We start from the raw sequence: 22,658 nt of genomic DNA, 5'->3' as shown, positions 1-22,658 counted from the left end.
TTAAATCAAGTGACCAGCTAAAGACCTACATTGAATATGTATGAAATAAAATCTGGATAAATTGTGTTTGGAGTTAATTTTTGAAAAAATAACAATAAAACAAAAGACTGTTTAAAGACTCTTTTGTTTTGTAAAAAATAGAAGAAAAACGGCTCTATTTAACAAATAACTTATCCCAACTTACATAAAAAAAAATAACGTGGTTCAAAATAATTACCTAATAAAAATCATTGCTGATTAACATCATAAACTTCTTAAGTGATTCAAGTGTGTTGTTACCTACTATTCCGGGTTGATTAACCGGGCCAACTTGGAATGTAACAATAGCTTCACCTTTGACACAGCTACAACCCAGAGCCAAGCAACTCCAAAAAATTGCCATGAAAGCCTTCGATCTTTATATCTGTTATTATTTGAATTTTTCTATGGTAAGGTACTGGAAATTTTTAAACAACAGAGGATGTGAAAAAGTTTTCTTTAACAATGGAATTTTTTTAACCATTTTTTGTTGATTTTAAGTGTAGAATGATTCCCAGAGTTTAGACCGTATATTTTACATGTTATGTATTTTATTGGTATCTTTAGTTTTAGTGTTTCACCAAACACATGGTGCATCACATAATTTTCTCTGAGAATGTTAGTGTCAGCACAAGACAGAATAAAAAGATTATAGTTAATACATAGGCCTACACAGTGAAATGTTTGTGTATCTATTTAATTTACACTGACATCATAGGCGTGCGCAAGGTAGGTGCCACAGATGCCTTGGCACCATCATTAGGGTTAACGTTATTTTGTTTTTTACAAGCAGAAATAATACATACTTAATAAAAACCGTATTATTTCCAAAAAAAATATGTTTTCCAATCGTGTCGAGTTACAGATATGTGCTCATAACACTATAAGTATATCAATTATCAATCGAACCAACTATACACACAGAAACAAGCCAGGTGCAATTACTTGTGTTGTACACGCGGGCCGCGGCTACAAAACTTCTGAAATGTAAATACTTCTCCTAGTTCTCCTCGAATTACATAGAATGCGCGCTGGGTGTCCACTGTTCACTCCACTCGGCAGGCGCACGGAATAATAGCCGCCGTCCACCAGGTAGCACTACTGTGTAGTGTTTACTCTTACTGTTTATGGCCCGTCTACAATAGCGATGTCCTAAACTGTGTCCGAAGGACACTCGTCGCTGATTGGTCCACGTGACCCTCTGACGTCATGCGTCAAGTGGGCGAAGGTCCGAACCTAGCTGGTCCGAAGACATTCATCAATTTGAACTTTTTGTCCCAACCTGTGTACTTCGGACACAGAAAAAGAACAGAACACTCACGATATTTGAATTTCCGGTTCCTGTTTGAAAACGTGGTGTTTGTTTTTGTTAAATATCTGAATAAATATATAATATTGAACTCCCACAACTTTCAGAAGTTCAATCTCAAACCACAAAGTATCAAAGCAATAAACAAAAACATTTGGTTTGGCACATTTACTGCGCTCTGGTGACAACTTTAGAAACCAATACATTCGGACATCGGACATCGCAACTGTGGACAGGGCAGTTTTCGGTGAGACAATGTGACATCACTCACATTCGGATAAGGACACAGACCACGCACAGGTTCGGACTATTGTAGACGGGCTCTAACTCCAGTTTACTGTTCTAATGAGTACACGAGTACAGCCTGTGTTTGTTACGTGGATCACTCATTAATTAATTATCATTTTATTTTCACTAGTTGACAGTTGTCTGTATGATGTATAAATGGGTGATTAAAATTAAAATGCCCGATCCCGAAAAGGATTCTGATTCCAGTTCCAGATCGGAGGGTACGGATGTTCAGCCTGAAAACAGTAAGTTATTTTTCCTATATTTAGTCTGTGGTACTTTATATTTATTTTTTAATTGTATTAGCGTAAAATGGGGTGGTAAGTCCAATGCAAGGTTAGTATATTTTGAGAGATAGAGGCCTGCTGAATAAGCCAGTTTTAGCTGTTTTGAAGGCTTTTAAAAATTGCTGTTATTGAATGTGCGTTGTCTTGAAAGTACTTAAGGCGTTAAGGGCAGTTGTTTGAAAATTGCTTTCCTCTTGTAGGTAAACACTTTGGACGCACATTTGCTTGTTTTGTGTGCTTAGACCAGCCCCACACGATACCCATTTCTTTAGCAGTTTTCATACCTTTTTTCTGTTAGCGCGCCTGCTCTCGTGTGAGTAACTTTTCAGCACCCTTTCATCGGGTCTGCCTTCGGGTATGAAAGTTTTCATAACAGAAGTCTTAAACAAAATGGTAATAGAACGTGCCAGAGTCATCAAAATGACGGACCCACGTGCAGTAACTAAAACCCTTAGTCACTTTCGTAAGCATTAGGGGAGATACTAAACGTATTTGTGTGTCAAATGAAACTATATGATAGTGAAAGTGTGAAACTACCGTGAAATATATCATTTAAACTAAAATAGTTATAAAAAAAAGTAATCAGAAGTTTTAAAATACGTTAGAAAACCGGCTTTACTTTCTTGATAATACACTGTATCTCGACCGATCTATAATAGCTTCGGTAGTGTAGTGGTAGAGCGTGCAGCTAGGATTCAAAATGTGAATTGTGGTGTGGTTCAAACCACGGTGTTAAAGAACCAACATTTTTTTTATAATAAGATTATTGTATTATATAAATTGTTCCAAGTAGCATGTATTTTTACATTTTATTTAATGTATCTTAGAAACGCCACACGTGTTGGCTTAAATGAAACTGCAAGACTTTTTTTAGATTACATAATTTTTAAAATAAACTGCAATTTTAATATATTTTCAGTATTTGGTAAATTGTACAGCAGCATATTTATTCTACTCTGTTATGCTTGCTTTGGTCGGCAACTACGTGGCTGGTTTTCTGTTAGCATTCTATGTCTCCTGTATTTGGAGAAATTAATTCTTTTTTCTCTTCTGCTAAACAAACTTTTATGCCCACTTTTATACCCAAGGGTATAACAGAATGTGTAGCAGAAATTGGGCATCTTGTGGGGCAGGCTTTACAGGTCTTCTCCTGTTCTCCACAACAGTGCAATTTGGGCATGGGTAGGCGAGTCCCTTAATCATAATACATTATGATTAAGTTTAAGTTGAAACTACCTGTACGTACCCTTTCCTTTCAGCTGCTGTTGCTGGTCCCAGTACAGTACGGAGATTGTCTGCAAAGACGATAAAACAGATGAAGAACCTGTGAAAAGACCAGCCGAGCTTGATGATCCTTGTCAATACCTACCAAAGAACAGACTAGAGAAATTGGCTAGAATTTCTCGTGGACCATATCATCCTTGTTTTTAAACCTATCCTGTAAAAACTGTTGGAAAGGGGAAATATTCTAGGACTAGATCGTTCAAATTTACATGGTTTCAAGATTACAAATGGCTCGAGTATAGCGTTATGAAAGATGCTGCTTATTGTTTTGCATGCGGTTGTTTCGCTCTTAATGACAGCTCAGCGTTGGGTCAATTGAAAATGCATTCACAACAATGGGGTTTTCTTCGTGGCATAAAAGCTCACAAAATGTTCAAAACACATGAAAAGAGTAGATGTCATGTATCAAGTATGGTTGGCTGGGAAAATTTTAATGTAAGTAAACAAGTTGATGTTATGTTGGATGATGCTAAGGAAGCTGATTTAAAAGGAAAAGAGAAAAAAACGTCTGGAAAATCATAAGTACATGTCACGGCTTATAGATATTGTCCGTATATTGGTAAAAGGTGGAAAACCCCTTAGAGGTCTTGACTAGAGCGAGGAGAGTGACGAGAAAGGTATTTTTCTGGAAATCGTTAGTCCTCTGAAAAAATATGATACTATTTTTAAGAATTACATTGAAAATGCTCCTAAGAACTGCATTTATCTCAGCAACAATATTCAGAACGACATATTAGCGTCCCTTAGCACAGTAATACTAAGAACTATAAGTGATGAAATTAGGGGCCAACCATTTGCAATTATTGCCGACGAAACATCTGATGTGAGCCATCACGAGCAACTGGCAGTAGTGTTTCGCTACATACCTAAAGGAGATAAATATCCTGTCGAGAGATTGGTTTCCTTACAGCGATTGAAGTCAACTGATGCCGAAAACATATTTAACGCGATAAACTGTGTACTGACTGAAGTAGGTGTTCTGTGGAAAGATGTAGTTTGTGTGTGTTTTATGGGGTGTCGGCAATGGCAGGTGAATTTAACGGCGTACAGGCAAGATGCAAAGAGGTCAATTGATTGATAATGTATGTGCATTGTTATGCACATTGTCTGAACCTTAGCTTAGTAAGCGCCTGCACTAGTCACAAGTAAAATCCAATCATATTTGATTTATTTGGAATAGTCCAGATAATTTTCAGCTATATTGAAGGTAATCCTAAGAGGCATGCTATCTATGAGGATATTGTAAAAGAAACTACTATCAAAATCAAGACTCTGAGATCCCTTTCAGATACTCGTTGAGCGTGCCGTTCAGAAGCTGTGTCTGTTATGCATGCTCACTTGGTTGACATTGTAAAAGCCATTGAAGAGTGTACAGAATCTACTTCCGACTCAAAATTCCGGGCTAAAGGTAAAGGCATTTTGCTACAAATGCAATCTTTCAACTTCATCGCGTCTTTGCAAATCATGCATCCAATCCTTCAGCTTGTGGTGAAAGTGAGCAAAGACCAGCAAAATCCTAAAATAGACCTTTGTCAGGCAGTTGAAGATGTTGAAAGTCTGGCCCTTGCCTTGGTAGAAATGAAAAACAACGAAGAAGAATTTGAGGACATTTTCACCAAAACTAAGGAAATGTGTAACTTACTGAATGTTCAAATCCCTACAGCTCGAAAAAGAAAAGTCTCAGTCATCTTAGAAGGCATTGTCAGTTCGTGCTCTTCTACTGCCTTCTACGCAGAAACCAAAAAGGATGAGTTGAAACTGTTTACATTTCATCCAGTTTTGGACTGTCTAGTTCAAGGTATCAACTCTATGTTTGCACAAGAAACCAAGAAAGTGATCTCTGCCTCAGGAAATCTAATGGGGTTAAATTTGGGTCCTTATAAGTGTGAAAGTATTGACTTTGAAGTTCTCTCAAAACAGTTCAGAGTGGATGCTACGTAACTAGAAGCAGAAGTGAAGCTTTTCAAGACAAAGAGAGATATGGACACCGACTTTCCACCTAAAACTGTTTCTGACTGGATTGATTGGCTGTCAAAGTTTCAGCGAAGTTCAACCTACAAAAGCTTCAGTGCAGTAATGCATACATTTGCAACATTGCCTGTAACTAGCTGTACAAGCGAAAGAACATTTTCAAAGCTTACTATCATAAAATCAAAGCTTAGGTCTACAATGCACCAGGAACGCTTGAAAAACCTGATGATTCCATTTGTGGAGCAAAAACTGGCTGCTTGTGCAAACACAAATGCTATCATTGACGAATTTAAAAACATTGTTCCGTTTCATCGAGGAATGGCCCCTTAGTAATACAGAGTATTATGTTCAGCAGATTTCCCTAAGGTTTTTCATTTTTAGTTCTGGACTTGTAAACTTGTTTTCAAAAGAAATTTTGGACAATATTGTACCTTAACATATACTACTACTTAAAATACATTATACTAATCGGATAGGCTTACTCGATGACTTATATGCAGTCGCCGACAAAACATTTTTGTTGTATTCCAAAAGTTAAAAACTTTTGCCCACTCTTATTTGTGTATTTTTATTATTTTAATATTTTACATATTTGATATATGTTACAAAAACTCCCTTGATTTGTTGATTTTAAAACTTAACATTTGATGTTTTTTCTAGCATTTATTTGGCGTCTTCAGAAAACATGTAAGTACGGTTTTTCAAAGCCACCAGCATGAATTCCGTGCAAACAAGTTGTGCAATTTACTTTATGGCTCAACAAAGCTTAAAACTGTAAATAGTTTAGTAGTTTTCCTGGCTATTATAACGTTCAAAGCCAAAATTTGTCATAAAAAATGTTAAAAATTTTACATCTGTGTATTTAATGTTTTTGTTTTTGCTTAAATAGCACCATTTTGCGCTTTCAAATCCAAATTTTTCCGGGGGAGGACGTGAATGAAAGGGCTGTTGTGTAATCTGGCACCACCACTACTGAAGTCCTGCGCACGCCTATGATTGACATTGTTTGAATGAATTTTTCACAACGGTTATGTTTCTACAGTATTTTTTCAAGGAGGCTAGAGATTTGCAATTCTATACAATTCAAGTGAAAGGTTAGTTAGGTTAGATAAGCAAAATGTTTAAAACCCTAAATTGTGAAGATGTAAATTCTCAGGAAAAATTTTTCTTCCATCCAAATAGATTCTGGAACTTGGTAGTTGAGATGGGCTTTGAAGTCGAGGCAGATTGTATTTTAACAAGTTCTGCAATATTTTGCTAGTCTTCACAACCCACCCCACTATTGTGTTTCTTTAAATTCAAGTGGTATTAAAAAATTTAAAAAAAAACAAGAATTACAAGGATAATCAGAATCAGTAGTACTAAAAAAACATTAACAGTAGGTATATTTTTAATAGATGAGCCTCCAATTTTATTTAAGTTCACAGAATGCATATGTAACACAGCTGGAATTACAACAGCCCGTCGCCTCCGCCCATACGTCCGTCAATCACGTGATCTGCAGCCAATAAGATGGCCCGAAAAATTCCGTCCGTCCGTCCTTCCGTCAAAGGCTTGGTAACTTCATACTTTTGACGGGCGGACAATGAAATCATAACCTCCATAAGTCATTTAAGTGTTTGCGTGTTAAAACGTATCATATTAGAAGGTATTTAAGTTTAATCGTTTAGCTGCTTCCAAAATTAGTTCTTAACTTACGTTTGAACACATTTTAAAAGCAGTTTTTCGAAACAAAATGTCTCCTAGAAGTGTAACACTGGAACACATGTACCTCGTTTAGGGTAAAATTTTAATCCGGATTTATTTATTTTTTTATTTCCAAAATTCGTTCAACAGATTCTTAAAAGAATATAGAACATGTCAATAAAGTCAACAAAAATGAACAATACAAACAATCAAATTAATTTAATCATAATATCACATTAAATTAGTACTAATTAAAACAAAAATATATAAATACATCAATATACAAACAAATCATCATAAATTATTCTAAACATTATTATAATATTCATTTAATGTATAAAATGAATTTTCTAATAAATAGTTTTTGAGTAGAACTTTAAATAGTCTTGGGTTGCAATGGGAGATTGCTTTTAGTTTATGAGGGAGTGCATTGAAAAGTTTTATGCCAGAGTACAGTGCACCTTTTTGATACCTTGATGTATTATTACTTGGCACATGCAAGTCGGATTTATTTCTGGTGTCATAAGTGTGTATTGCACTGTTATTATCAAAACTATCATTATTTTTAACTACAAAATTAATTAATGAGTATATATACTGACACATCATAGTAAGTATCCTTAGATTCTTAAACAATGGTCTACAAGAATCATAGTGATTAACATTAGACATTATTCTAATAATTTTTTTTTGTAGTAAAAAAACATCATTAGCATAGGGTGATGATGCCCAAAAAATGATCCCATATGACATTACAGAATGAAAAAACGAAAAATATATTTGTTTTAAATAAAAAACAGATACAGTTGCTGATAACGATTGAAGTGCGAAACAAGCTGAACATAGTTTAGGTATCATTTTAACTATATGTTCCTTGCCACACAAGGTATTGTTTACATGCAAGCCTAAAAATTTAACACTATTTGCTTCTGTAATTTTAGTATCAATATAATTCAATTGAACTACAGGGTTAGACTGTTTATGTTAAGTGAAATTTTAAGATACTTGTTTTATCAATATTTAGAGTAAGATTATTAGCATTAAACCATTGATTTAACTTATCACATACACTATTTAATGTTTGAATTAATTCTTGATTTTTAATGTTATGACACAATATGCTAGTGTCATCTGTAAATAAAATTACTTCAGACTGATCAGTTATAAAAGAAGGAAGATCGTTTATATAAATCAAAAATAATAATGGTCCCAGGATCGACCCCTGAGGCACACCAAGATTAATTAACCCTTTATTTGAGTGAACTGTACTATGTCTATTATCAGAAATTTTTACTAGTTGATACCTATTTGACAAATAAGATGTAAACCAGTGGAGCGCAGTATTTCTAATACCATAAGATTGAACCTGAAGTGTAGTGAACTCGGAGTGAATGTGTAAAGAACATAAACTGACGAAATGCGTTTATGGTATATATCACAATCCAGATTGAAATGTAACTAGATCGAAGTTGGAGTCAACATGGACTGAAAATGTTGTCCTTTCCATTTAATTATTATGTTCTGTTGTTCTTTTGAACCCCGCACTGTCCATTTCTGCCTTCACCAACTCAAATATCACCTTTCCTATACTTTTTTTCCGTCCATCAGTCTTAAAATATGTTTTTCAATCATTATGTCCAACAATAACTCTACTTCCATCTCTGTCCACACATTCCTCTGCTCTTTTTTTTTTTTTTTTGCGATTTTCACAAATTATGCCTGAAATGCAACGAGAACAATAACAAACAATGCAATATGGCGGCAGCTTGCTCGTGCGTGTTTTCTTTTCACTCCAGTCCGTGTTTAAAGTAAAATCTCAATCCGGATTCTTCAGTCCAGTCCACCTCAACAAATGGAGTGGATTATCTCACTTCACTCCAACTTCAGTCTACAACAAAGTGTTTTAAATAAAATTTCAATCTAGATTACTCAATCCAATCCAGGTTCAATCCGGATTGAAATTTTACCCTAAACGAGGTAATGGTAACACTGGAACTGTGAAAATAAATAGGTACCAGAATGGGAAAAAAAAATTGAATTTAATGAGTTATTATAAGTACTTAGTTTACATAATTGGTTAACTAATAACTTTGTATGATTTTTAAAACTATAATTACATAAGAGAATTTTCCCTAAAATTTAAGTTTTCTCAACAGTTGTCAGCATTGAAATGGAAAATTACTACCACACACGAGCGGAGTGTTGAAAATCAGTCGGCGGCTGACGAACGAACGAACGAACGGACGGACGGATGGATGGATGGATGGATGGATGGACGGACGGACGGACAGACGCGATTAGCTATTGTAATTCAGGCTTAACTAATATTACTTACCGATTTAAATACCAATGGCGACAGCTTCATAAATTGTTTAGTTTCTTTGACATAAATCAAAACCAAGTTATTAAATACAAAGGTATGAGGAAAAACTAAAATATGTGGAATTGATTCTTTAGGCAAGCTAACACAAAATCTATAATCTACGACTTAATTACTTACTTGAAATCAACGAGCCTTGAAATGTTTTACTTGGACTGTTTGAAGGACGTGGACAATGTATGGCCTATAGAAACTGTATTAGCCAGCTAAACTAATGGATATTAAACTTTTCAATAAATATAATACATTCCAAGAAACAGTTTGAACTGAAAAATAGTTAAATTTGTACACTTGAATACTGACCCACGAATGTATTCGTATGTTACGATTATTAATGGGCATGTATTTGTTAATACTTCCTTAGAAGCATATCTAGTATTATTTTATTTTTCATCTTCTTAGCTCCAGTAAACTATAGTGAAAATGACTGTGCGATTATTTACATAACTTAAGAATTATATCAAATAGGTATAACAAAAATTATAAGCTAAAAACCAGTTTTCAAAATAGCTATGTTTCTTTAACAATTGTTTTATTCTCGGTCTCTTTTGCTCCATTGGAATAAGAGTTAGAAGCAAATGAAACGAAGGTAAAAAAAAAAGTTAGTAGCACACACATAAGCTTAAGGCTTGGCACAAAAGTGCGAATGAGAGCAACATCAAAAGAGGCCATTTTCTTGATGCTGTCAGAAAAATTGCTCTAGAGGAATTTCTTATATCTAACAGAAATGTACTAAACTTAATTCTTAAAAACTCGTAATCATAATCAAGTATCTGTAGGTAGTGTATTAATGTAAAGTGTGATGTCTATAATGATGTATGATATCCATGGACGGATGTTTTTATGTGTATCAATAAGGCAGCATGTAACGTTAGGGTTATAACTTGTTATAAAAGTGGTTTACATATAAGGTTGCCGTCGTCCGGGTTCTCGTGTACGAGATCTGGTGTAGTTCCTAGCGAGAAGGCTGGTTTTTTACTGAAAACATGTCGGGGAGGGCGCCAGGCTAACTCTGTGGCTAACCACGAGGTGGGTCGTTCGGTGCGAATGCCCCTGCGTGGCCCATTAGGAATGGCGGCGGTGGTCGTGGTGTGAGGGATCCCTGGTTATTGATACACTACTGGCCCTACACAGCATAGCACGCTGATCTCTAACTGGATTGGGGAAGTTCATAAAATAACATACACGAGTCTGGTTTGCACTGTCGTATACACGTCGCGCACGGAGTGTGCAGAGTGGACGTTTAATTGAAATCGGCAGTTACACTTGCAGTTACAGTTACACTATGCACACTAATTTTCCCTGCACAAATTACACTAGATGGACACTGGGCGCTCTGACGCGCTGTCACTAATATTAAGTCCTCACGCCAGTCGAGGTTGAGGGGGGAGTTCGATTGGAGTCGGCCAATCCCGTAAATTGCGAACGGCGATGTCCGGGCCCACCTGTGTGGACCGTAGCTCGCTATGAAATTCGTTAAAAGTCTTTAAGTCGTTGCAGCCGGTGCCTGTGCACTTCGGCGATTAACCAAAAGTCTGTGATTGCGGGAGTCGGCCCGCGCCGTATGCTGCACTGCCTCACGTAATGCCTTGTGCGGGGAGTTCACGTTTACGCGGCTGGGATAGGCCCTACACCGTAAAAGGACCGGGTGCACACAGGGAGTTAATTACAAAAAGGCTTTGGAGAGTGACTATAATTACCAGGAACGAAATCGGTGAAGACAAAGGCTCCCCGTGGGATGCAAGTCCGCCCCGGTCCGCGAGTCTCTTGGTACTGGCATCTGGCTCTGCATGAGGGGAGGGCTTAGCATCCTCTCGCGCCAAAGCTTCTAAAGTTCCATTATTCGGAAATTATTGAATTAATAAGAGATTGAAAGTGGCTCTAAATTTACACATTAATTAATAAAAATTAACCTAATACACAGATACGTTTTAGGAATTGGATTCAACAAGTTTACATTAATTAAGTTTGAATAATGTGAGTCACACTGGAGACTGTTCGTCACTTGTTGACTACTACAGTGGCGAATGATACACAAAAATTGGGTAGGTTATATTTACGTCACACACTACTTTATTTAATTTAGGCTGAAGGCCGCAAGGGGAGCACTAACAAATGTATTAATAAAAATCCACACATGAGTGACCCGGGCACTCCTACGTCGCACTTCCCTTGCACTGGGTTTTTAATTAAAAGTGAGGTTGTCATTAAATTTCGTTTAATTTATAATGTACAGGAACCGCGGTGTCTGGTTGATTAGGGCATGGTCTTTAATTCTACCTTATGTTCCGGTGCTCGCCTGACTCGGGTGGGCCATGGCTAGGGGTGCGTTCTGTTAGCGGGGTCGGATACTGGCGGTTGCAGGTCGGGCTTTAGGGTGGCCTTCGGTCGGACGACGTCAAGGTTCTATACTTATTTGAGTACATAACAAATGGCGACGAGGAAAATAAGTGTTGGAAGAATGTTGGAAAAATTTTACGTAACTGGTTATCTTATCGGCCGCGAGGGTGACGAAATGTCTACGGACGAAACCGTTGTTTCTTCGGCGGGATCGCCATTGACTGCTAAGGAAGAAGCTGTTCGCATTTTTGGCAATGTTGGAATAATTAAAGCATATGAGCTCTCACACTATTGGAACATTTATTGTGAGAGGTTGGAGCAATATTTTATTGCGAATCATGTACATGAAGTTGATAAAGTGCCGGTACTGTTGACGGTTATTGGTACTCCTGTTTATAAGTTATTACGGGATCTCTGTGACCCTTTGTTACCCAAAGAAAAGAAATATGATGAACTAGTGGCTATTTTGAAGCAGCAATTCTCGCCGGCAGTTTCCATTTTCCATAAATGCATGGAATTTCACAACTTGTATCAATGTCACGGGGAGAAGGTGACGGAGTGGTATGCTGGATTAAAAAACGCGGCAATGTCATGTGGCTTTGGCAAATTGCTGGAGGACTTTGTTAAAGACCGTTTTGTGGTTGGCATGTTGCCGGGATCGGTAGTGATATGGTTGTGTGAAGAGGAGCCAAAAAGACACTTGTAGAGCTGCTTACAGTTGCAGAGAAGAAGGAGGGGGCAGCACTGCATTCGCAGAGTTCAGTGCATCGCGTCGAGACAGCGAGGAACTTGGGTGAGGGGGGGGGGGGGGGGGTTTACGAGCGGAACCAGCGAGGAGCAGTTTATCAACAGACCTAGTCCGGGAGCACGAGTCGCAGCGCAGAGGAACGATGGTGTTACTTGTGTGGTGAAGCCAATCATAATTTTTGGAAGTGCAAGTATAAGCAAATGCAGTGTAAAAAGTGCATAAAAGTAGGACACTTAGCCAAGGTTTGTACAACTAAAACTGTTAATCTGGTGGACGTGGATGTAAAGTATATTTTTGGCCATGTTGTGGCTGATGCAACAAGTCCCATCATGATAGTGATGGGGGTAAATACAGCAACTATCGAAATGGAGCTCGATACATGAGCTGCAGTTTCTGTAATACCCTTGTCTATGTATAATGACTCATAGAGCGGGTGCCCCTTGAGGCCTACCGCTGTTAAACTGAAAATGTATAGTGGCGACATTTTGTACCCGGAAGGAGAAATTAATGTCTCGGTGGCCTATGGGGAAGCTAGTACAGATGGTAGATTGGTAGTGGCAAAAACTAGCAGCAAACCATTATTAGGTAGGGATTTGATAAAGGCATTGAAAATACCTATTATGACGGATGTGAATAATATGGCATCAAACAAGGACAGTGTACAGGAATTGGTTACTGAGTTCAGGGGCTTGTTTGATGGGGGTCAAGGCTCTTATGTGCAAAAAAATTGAGTTAAGAATTAAGGTAGATGTAAGACCTAAGTTTGTAAAACCCAGAAGGGTGCTATTTGCATTCCGGGTGAAAGTGGACCTAGAGCTGGACAGACTTGAGAGGGAGGGGGTTGTTACCAAGGTAGACACCAGTGCTTGGGGTACTCCACTAGTGACTGTGTTGAAACCAGATGGTGAAATACGGGTTTGTGCTGATTATAAAGTAACTATAAATGACTTCCTAGAGGAGGAGAGGCATCCTATCCCCAAGGTGGAGGAACTATTTGTAGCTGTGCAAGGAGGTGAATATTTCACAAAAAACGATTTGTCAAATGCGTACAACCAGTTACAAGTGACTGAGGAGACAGGTAGATTGCTGGCATGGAGTACACATAAGGGCATATTTGTTGTCAATAGGTTATCGTTTGGGTCAAAGCCAGCATGCTCAATTTTTCAAAGGATTATAGAGAAGGTATTGCTGGGGTGTAAGGGCACTGTAACTTATCTAGATGATATTGTGGTGACAGGAGCTACGGAGATAGAACACTTAGAGAACCTGCGTCAGGTTTTCCAGAAATTACACAGTGCCGGGTTTAAACTGAATAGGGATAAATGCAGTTTTTTGTTAAGGAGATCCATTATTTAGGGCATATCATTGATAAAGAGGGCATACGCAAAGACCCCAGCAAAGTGGCAGCAGTTTCGAAGGAGCCGCGTCCTACAAATTTGGAGGCAGTAAGAGCATTTGTGGGCATGGTCAATTATTATCAGAAATTCATTCCTGGGTTAGCAAACATTTTGTGTCCATTGTATGCATTACTAAAAAAGGGTAAGGTATTTGAATGGTTAGTAGCTTGTGAGAAGGCTTTTGTAAGGGCGAAGGAAGCTGTACTTTCTCCACAGGTTCTGGTACATTTTGATGTAAATCGACAGTAGAAATTGACATGTGAAGCATCAGCTAGGGGTATAGCAGCTGTGTTAACCCATGTTTATCCCGGCGGAACGGAGAATCCGATAGCATTTGCGTCCATGGTTTTGTCTCCGGCGGAATGTAATTATTCTGTCATTCATAAGGAGGCCTTAGCTGTATACTGGGGTGTATACAAATTTTCGCAATACGTAATGGGCAAGCATTTGGTACTGGCTATCTTTGGTGAGCAGAAAGGCATTCCGGCTATGGCAGCAGGAAGACTGCAGTTCTGGGCCCTGTTTTTGTCTGGGTTCGATTACACATTGAGGCATGTGATGGGAACTTGTAATATTGCAGATGGGCTCTCTAGGTTGCCTTTGCCTGTGGCAGGTGAAGCTAAGCAGGAAGTTATGGTAAAGGGTGAATATTTACATTTTGTGGAGCAGGCAACTGCTCTTGATGCAGAGACAGTACGGGGTGAAACAAAAAAATTATAAGGTTTTGAGTGCGGTATGCAGATATATTCAAGAGGGCTCGCCGCGCTCAGTACCGAATGCTTTGAAGCCGTATTTCCGCAAAAGGGATGAATTAACAGTAGAGCAAAGTTTGGTAATGTGGGGTTACAGGGTTGTTGTTCCCAACACCTGTTGTGAGAGGCTACTGAAGGAGGTTCACTCAACCCATCTAGGTAGGTATGGTTAAACTAAAGAATTGGTGTAGGTCATATTTTTGGTGGCCTGATTTAAATACAGACCTAGAAGATTGTGTACGGGCTTGTGAAGTGTGTATGTCAGCTAGGGCTGAGCCACCTATGGTTTCAGATGTAAAGTGGCCAGAATGCAAGGAAGTTTTCGAGCGAGTCCACATTGATTTTTGTGGCCCTGTTAGGGGAACTTACTATTTGGTTATCATGGATACATTTTCTAAATGGGTGGAGGTTTACCCAATGAAATCTGTGGTGACTATGTCGTGTCTGCAGAAATTGAGGGAGATGTTCGCTAGGTTTGGGATGCCTAGAACTATAGTAACTGATAATGGATCCAATTTAGTGTCTGAAGAGTTTGAGGAATTTTGTGCCTTGAACGGGATTGACCATTTGATGCCCACGCCATATCACCCTGCTAGTAATGGGGCAGCTGAAAATTCAGTCAAAACCTTCAAGGCTGGGCTAATGAAAGCTTTAAATGATGGAGTCAAAAACCAGGTCCAAATTGAGATGCTGGTGAGCCATTGCCTCATGTCCTATATATGCGCACCGCATTGCACAAATAACAGTAGCCCAGCGCAGATGATGTTCGGTAGGAAGATAAGGTCAAGACTAGATCTCATTAAACCTCAGACATACGGGCAAAGAGAGCGGTCGGAAGTGGGAGTGTCCAGCAGAAAGGTACAGTTTCGGGTAGGAGAAGAGGAATGGGTGCGGGACTACAGGACGCAAGGTAGAGTGTGGAAAAGGGGTCGGGTGCAGCAGATTAAGGGTAATCGAATTTTGTATATTGAAATGCTTGACTCTGGAATGGTGTGGAAAAGGCATTATAACCAAACCATTAGGGCTGGTGAAAGGTCAGAAGTGTAATAACTCAATATTTAATAGGCATTAAAATGATATTTTAGTTATTGCAGTATATTGTGAACACGATTCATTGTCTAAGCCTATTACTAAAATACATGCTTTAAGGCTAAGATCCTTAGTTTTGCAGCCTCCAAGAAAATTATTTCTCCCATGAATATCGTAGTAGATAAAAAATACACACTAGACAGAATTGTAAATAAAACTTTGAATTTTGTAAATATGACGATAAAATTTTTTTCGAAAAATGCTTTCTTATTTAATTTTAATTTTGAAATTTTCAAAACTAAATATTAGGTATATATTTTAACGGTACACGGCTGTTACTTTGCACACAACTTAAAGGAGGTACAATGAACAATTCTGTCTAGTAATTTTTTTAATACAACGTACAGAATTTAAATAATCTGAGTATTAAATACTGTGATTTAACTGTCACTTGCCTCTGATGAAAGGAACAAGTTCAACAGTTTGCCGCTAGAGCTCCGATTAGTTCCGAGTTTACTCACTAGATGGCTCTAATATAGCAGGAGTTCAGACGGGAATATTATCGCTTCGAAACGGTGAAAACACAACACTAGTATCAGCAATAGTAATCAATGAATTGAAAACCGTCTCACGTTGTCGACAATTTCTATTGATATATTTGTCAGCTTTTCAGTGATGTAAATTATTATTAATATGCTTCACTTGTCGTGACAAATTTATTCATAGAATATTTTTTATTTAAAATCATCTAACTACAATTACTGAATTGTTTTAGTAGATAGAGATTTATTATAATAGTTGGGCGTCTTAAAAAAAAATTATTTTGGAAATACTAAAGTGCTAAATATGATTATAATATCTAACCTGTTTCGTTTACGGGCATCTGCGTGAACGTCGCACATTACATTTTATTACAACATTATTTCACATATTATCTTAGTGACTTCATTATGTATTTTGATATGACTCTTTACCTTAACACATGAATGAATCCTGCAATCACGGTGTATTACAATAATAGCAAAATGGTTTCATATAATAATATAACTTCCAAAATCAATTTAAATTATTAAATTATTATTTATACTTCTATTCAAGAATCGTACATTCAAGACAAATAAATAATGTTTAAGATTTTATTAGAATATTTAAATTATTGTAAAAAAATTTATTTGCAAAATGACAATGATTTTCTATAAATTTATTTAATTATATTTCTTTAGTTATATTTATTTAATTGTGTTTCTTTAATTATATTTGTACCTCGACTTAAGCTCTGGTAGAATGGGCTATACCTCTGGGTGTAATGTTACATAAATGAGTTATGATCAAAATATTAATAGTTACTATTGCAACTCTATAGAGATGTTTTAAAAAAAAATAGTAACTGAAGGACCAGCCGCCTATGGCAACTTCCTCCCGTAATGATTTAGTTATGTATATAACGATACAAAAATAAGGGCCAATCTCTCGATGCTGTCGTTGAACAATGGTTAACTAAAAGTCATTTAAAATTACCTTTGGTTTTTAACAATAGATTTTTCACTACCCAAGCATTTATTGTATCACTAACCTTGAGCAGTTAAACATTTTCGTTAGTTACACAAGTTCGTTAGAAACACAATTACAAAGCAGTGGCGATTCTTTTTTTTTAATTTTTCTTCTGGGGTAATGTAAAATTATGTTTGTAAACAAATATTGGCCAGAAAGAATTATATATTTTTCAATTTAACTTCCGCTACATTATTTGCAACTATAAATGATCAAAGAAACATAAGTTCCAAGTGCGCGCATACACGCACGCATATGTATACATGTAAATACTTTTGAACAAGTGAAATGAGGAGTTTTAGCAAATAAACATTCAGGTAATTTTCCAAAATACAATTTTAAAGACCTTTATATTGTGTTCTTACATTTTCAGTTAGATTTATTTAAATTATTTGGCAAATATTACAATCTAAAAACTTTTGTAAGTATGTCCAGTAATTTTTTTAGGTAATTTTATTTGTGTTACAAGAAACCGAAGATCTTGCTGAAGTAAAATTATTATGTATATAAAATGTGTTTAAATGGGTGTGTTATACTTATGACGCCGTCCCCGTTGCCTGATCTGAATTTACGTAAATTTACACTAGTGGGTTAATTTTGAATCTCAAGGGTGGGGTTCCTGGTCTCGTGGCTGCAGGCAGGGATGCGGCGACAAAGGACTCCCCGGGCTGTTATGGCCTCCCAGGACGCCTGATTAATGAAATGCACACGTACTTGTAGTCGTTTTATTGCGTAGCACACTCTACATGTCGCACGATCACGTAACTGGCCGCTTCATCGTCGACCTAAGCTCCGCGCACGATGAACCTGTCCTGGTTTATGCGAAAGTCCGCGGACGTAACGCGAGGTACGTGAGTGATAGGTCCCGCCAATTACTTATGAAAACACATTACACTATAAAAGCGGTAGGTCCCGCGAATTTACTTATGAAAACACATTACACTATAGGGCGGTAGGTCCCGCGAATTTACTTATGAAAACACATTACACTAAATCACTGTGGTACGTCCCGCACAGGAGGATATGCACAGGCGGCTAGTCCGCGTGGTGGCGAGGGCCACGTTAAGCTGGGTACGGACACGTGGGAATCTTGAACGATATCGTACACGTGGCCGTGGCAAGTCCCAGTTGATGACTCGTCCGAATGTTTGTGGTCGCGTTTGGCGCAGTGCCGCCCCGCGTGGGCAAAGAACTATGTCCCGAGGTGGGACGTAATAGCGTGAGGCGCGGGTGCCACTAGGGGTCACCTAATTAATTACGTAGGAAATAGAAAGTCAGTGAATGGACTACACACTTTATTAATAGACCGCGCGAGATCGCTAACGGCCGGTTTGGGCCGACCGGGGAGCTGATATAAAAACGATTGGACTATAATTACCTATTGCAGTTACAGAATGTTGGCGCGAAAGTTGAAGGCTCCCCGTGCGTGGGCTGCCGGCCCGGGCGAGTGCTGGATGGCGACTGACTAACCTCCCTGGCCGCCGGGGCCAGGGAGGGGGGAAATTCCGCGGGAAAACTGCGGAGCGCGGGAAGATGACTTCGGCCAGCGTTGTGAATTATAACCCTTTATAAACTGATTATTACATTAACATTGATTATTGATGGTTTTAGATTTATTAGTTTCTGTTTATATTCTCGAATGCATGAAAAACAATACCCTTGCGCAGTGCCACACCCGGCCGGGCGCTTTGCACACGTAGGAGGCCGTGACTGACGTCACGCCGTTCGGGGCACTGCACTACGTTGCGCGCGCGGGCGCGTTCGGGGCGCGGCACTTATCAGGTGTTGAGGACACATAACGGCCTGTGCTCTCAGAGGGAGCACTGACGGCGGCGTCACTTAGATGAAATTGATCTAGAATTATATGAAATAAAATTCTATTGTTTTACCAGCCTTTGAGCTTTCTAGCTTACGTGAAATTGTTATAATTAAACTTTATTGCCTAAGTTTTGAATTGCTCGAATATGCAAAAAGGCTTTCACTCGCTCACACACTGGCCTATTCCAACCCACTACAGAGAACCACCAAATATATTGCGTAAGTGTTTCTGAAATGGAGTTAAACTTTAAAATTGCCTTTATTATTTCAAAAAAATAATTGAAAACTCCAAGCAAATGTAAGAACACGTCTTCTAGATATACCTAATGGAAGATTATAATGCCGTGTCAGAATTCGCCTGAAGAATATACTTGTAGATACTTTGGAAGTGACAGAAATGGACGTAAAGTATGCTATGCAATACGCAAGTAAATGAATCTGTGTAATTCTCGCGTACTTCCAGTTGAAAATACGTCTTCATTTGAAAAAAAATTGGTCATATTTTATATATCATTTAAATAATTTAAGAGGTCGTAAAATAAATATCATTTATTTTGTATTTTACTGGTATCAATAAATAAATTGACAAAATTAATTTATGGGTGTTTAAAACGAAGTTTCAACAAACACATGTATTTATTTAGCCTACCGATCGTTACTACAAAACAAAAGTACAATAATAATGTAAGATGCCTTCAATTCACGTGACAGCGATGAAGTGTTAAAAGAAAGGACTAATTTCACATGTGTTTAAAAATAAAATCCAAACATCCTTTTCGGCTGGCTAAACATTGAACATATCCGGATTCGTCAAAGGCAAGTGAAGTACGCAAGGTTGTAAACATGTAACTGCATTACTTTCTGATTAATTTTAATAAAATTATGCATACCTCCAAAAAATGTTCAGTTAAAATTAGTATTGTATTGGTGTTTGTATTAAAATATAATGTATACCGGGTATATTTTTATTGTGTTTTAAGGTTTGTTGACTTTTGTACCTCATGTACTTTTGGTGAAAAGTGAAAATGTAATTATGTAGGTATTATTTATTATCAGGGCCCAAAGCATAACTTTATGTTCGTTGGCCGAAAATGAATTGAAGTTATACTTGTATATCTAAGAAAAATATTTGTATTTTGTATTAATGTAAGTATTTTATTATGTAAATTTTTATTACTTACAAATATTTTGTACTCATAATATCTAGTTTCTATTTGTCTTAAGACATAATCAAATTATACACTCAGCAAAAAATATTTATTGGTTCGCAATTTTTCATTGTTACAATATTTTAAAATGTAAATTTGCTATTCAGCAATATCAAATTCTAAAATGTGAGTAAAAATTATCATTAAATTATATCAATGGCATATTTATTGGATTAGTATTCCTTGCTCCTAATCACTTACTCTGGTTGATTACCTTCTGTATAACCTCAGTCAGTGATCGTAATTTATGTACACCTTTTCCCCACTAAGACGATTCAGGTGCAGATTCTGGAGCAGTGTTTTTTTATGTACGGATGTGTCAATAAATCCGTCAGTTTGTGGGTGGTGTTGGGGGGGGGGGGGGGGGGGAAATTACTACTCTTAAAATATCACTTTATCTGTATGCTTGATAAAATATCCTTTGGTTAGCTCCCTCCAAAATATTCTTATACAACCTATGACGTGTAGCCTACTCCTTAGATATTTTACTTCCAACACGTTTGATTGCGTAGAGAAGGCGATTCTTCGAGTATGTGGCCCTTTCAGATTTAAATTATTATTATTAGTTACAACTGATGTTTATTTCGAGCCTCTTTGACTTCCAGTTCATACATAAAAGACGAACTACCAGTGATGCTTGACGTCACCAGTAGGGATAGCGTGAAGGAGCTCCTCATTTCGCCAGATGCGACTGGCATACACACGTATTTATATTGCAATAATAAATTACTAAATGATAGCTTATTTTTCGAAAATATGATTATGTTTTTTTACAAGGTACGAATGCCAGGACATTTACAAATAACATCGTTTTTAAACATCACATATAAAAAAAGGAAGTGTAATCAAAAGCCATAAGTTGCAGGTCAGCTAAAAACGGAAACCAAACATTTTTCTAGCTCTAGCCTCATGTATACATGCTTAAAAACATAATACATTTAAAACACTAAAATTAATGCAATAACCTGCAATATTTTGAAGACAGATATTCAGCTACCAAATATTCTCCGATAGTATAAAAAGTTCACCTGTATATATAGTTGCAAAGAAAAATACAGTCCTAATGAGATATCAAATATAGCAAATAATACCGCTTTGCAACATATTGTCATGCTATTAGATGGTCAACGTTCAACTGTTTGTGTAATACACATATACGCACACACCTGTGACAAAATGTGTAAAGAAATAAAATTTGTAGGAGCGCAAAACCTTTGTAGTACACAGTTAAAAATTATTATTATATTTTTTACGGGGGCAGGAAAACTACATTACTGGCCAACTTATTTGAATGTAGCGGTTAGCTGTGAACGAGCGTTCTTGGAAAAGAGACCAAATCTTGATAGTTTTGGCCACATAATCACCGCAGTAAAACATACAATTTGTATATCGTAGGTATATGTGTAGTGCACCAAATTAATATTTATTATAATTACCTTGGGTTGCACTCGGTTAGGTACGGGTTTCTAACTGAAATGTACCAAAAATAGTAATATTTATTCTCTTGCACTTTGTTGAGAATCGAGTAGTCTTGGATGGGTGTATGGGAAAGGGACAGATAGGTAAAGGGATTGGAAATCTAATGCTAGCCGAGGAAGAGTACACCCTTCCCCACCCCCCTCTTCCAGACCGGTCGTAAACATGACACCCCGCTGGGCGATAAGAATTCTGAGAACAACGTCCTCTTGCCCACCCCCCTCCTTTTATCACGCGTCGCTACATCGTTCAGCCGTACTGCTAATGCGCTCTGTTGAGGACAAAGATAACTACGCGTGTCTTTGCCCGCTCGCGAGAAACTCAGGATCTTAGCCTTAACTACAAACATCTTTATTAGCCATCTTTACAAATCACTGCTGACAACTTTTAAGCTACATATATATTCACATCACTACCAACATTATTATAATTCTTTACATCTCTCTTTTCCTTCCAGGTCCATAAACCTTTTATGTTGCTACATATATCTTCACATCACTACAAATATAATAATAATTCTTTACATCTCCCTTTTCCTTCCAGGTCCATAAACCTTTTATGTTTGATAATCTTTTAAGTATTTCGGTTTGGTACAAACTCTCCCACTGCGAGTTACAAGAGCAGGCTCAGAAGGATGAATGGATGCCTCATTCGCAGATACTTCTAACCTTCGTATTTCATTCTCAGCCTCATTCCGCGCATTTAAAAACTCCTGACTCTGGTGGTCCCACCCCTTGAATTCATCCCTGCCTTTGGGGCTTCTACTCTGAGTTGCCTGAGTCTCTGCTGCCCCTAAGAGTCCTCTTTTTACCCTAAAGTCTTGTTTACTGCTTCCTCTATGCTAATGTGCCCTATTTCTTTCAATCACTCTCCCTTCCTCTGTCATGATCCTGTAAGATCTTGGTCTTTGCGGTGATAGGCCTATAACCTGGCCTGTCCTACCAGAATCCTTTCCCTGTTGTGTGTAAATAACATTTTCACCTACTGTAAATGGTTTTAAAGGTATTTCCCCCTGTTATAGTAGTACTGCTGTTGATCTCTCCGTGCAACTAACCTAGCCCTGTCTCTATCATTTCCTTTTTCAGTACTATTTATGTGAACTGTTAACATGCTATT

At 37.6% G+C, this 22,658-nt stretch overlaps 1 protein-coding gene across 8 annotated transcripts in view; it reads right to left on the bottom strand.

Moving 5' to 3' along the window:
• Nucleotides 1–9,416, bottom strand: part of LOC134529621 (probable peptidoglycan muropeptide transporter SLC46) — an 82,236-nt gene extending 72,820 nt beyond the window's left edge. For 2 of the 8 annotated variants that reach the window (XR_010074640.1, XM_063363913.1), the window contains exons 1-2: nt 9,179–9,336; nt 3,149–3,226 (exon numbers count right to left, since the gene is read on the bottom strand). Coding sequence is in view for 1 of the 8 variants with exons in the window: in XM_063363910.1 (XP_063219980.1) it covers nt 3,149–3,226; nt 8,148–8,199 (130 nt within the window). In the remaining 7 variants the exon portion in view is untranslated. Of the gene's footprint in view, nt 1–3,148; nt 3,227–8,147 lie in introns of all 8 variants that reach the window. The other 6 variants (XM_063363916.1, XM_063363911.1, XM_063363910.1 and 3 more) reach the window with 5 other exon arrangements.
• Nucleotides 9,417–22,658: the final 13,242 nt, after the last annotated feature.

The sequence above is a fragment of the Bacillus rossius genome, chromosome 2 (assembly GCF_032445375.1).
Source record: "Bacillus rossius redtenbacheri isolate Brsri chromosome 2, Brsri_v3, whole genome shotgun sequence".
Taxonomy (NCBI): Eukaryota; Metazoa; Arthropoda; class Insecta; order Phasmatodea; family Bacillidae; genus Bacillus; species Bacillus rossius.
The sequence above is the reverse complement of the archived record's forward strand: the minus strand, read 5'-3'. Positions and strand labels throughout refer to the sequence as shown.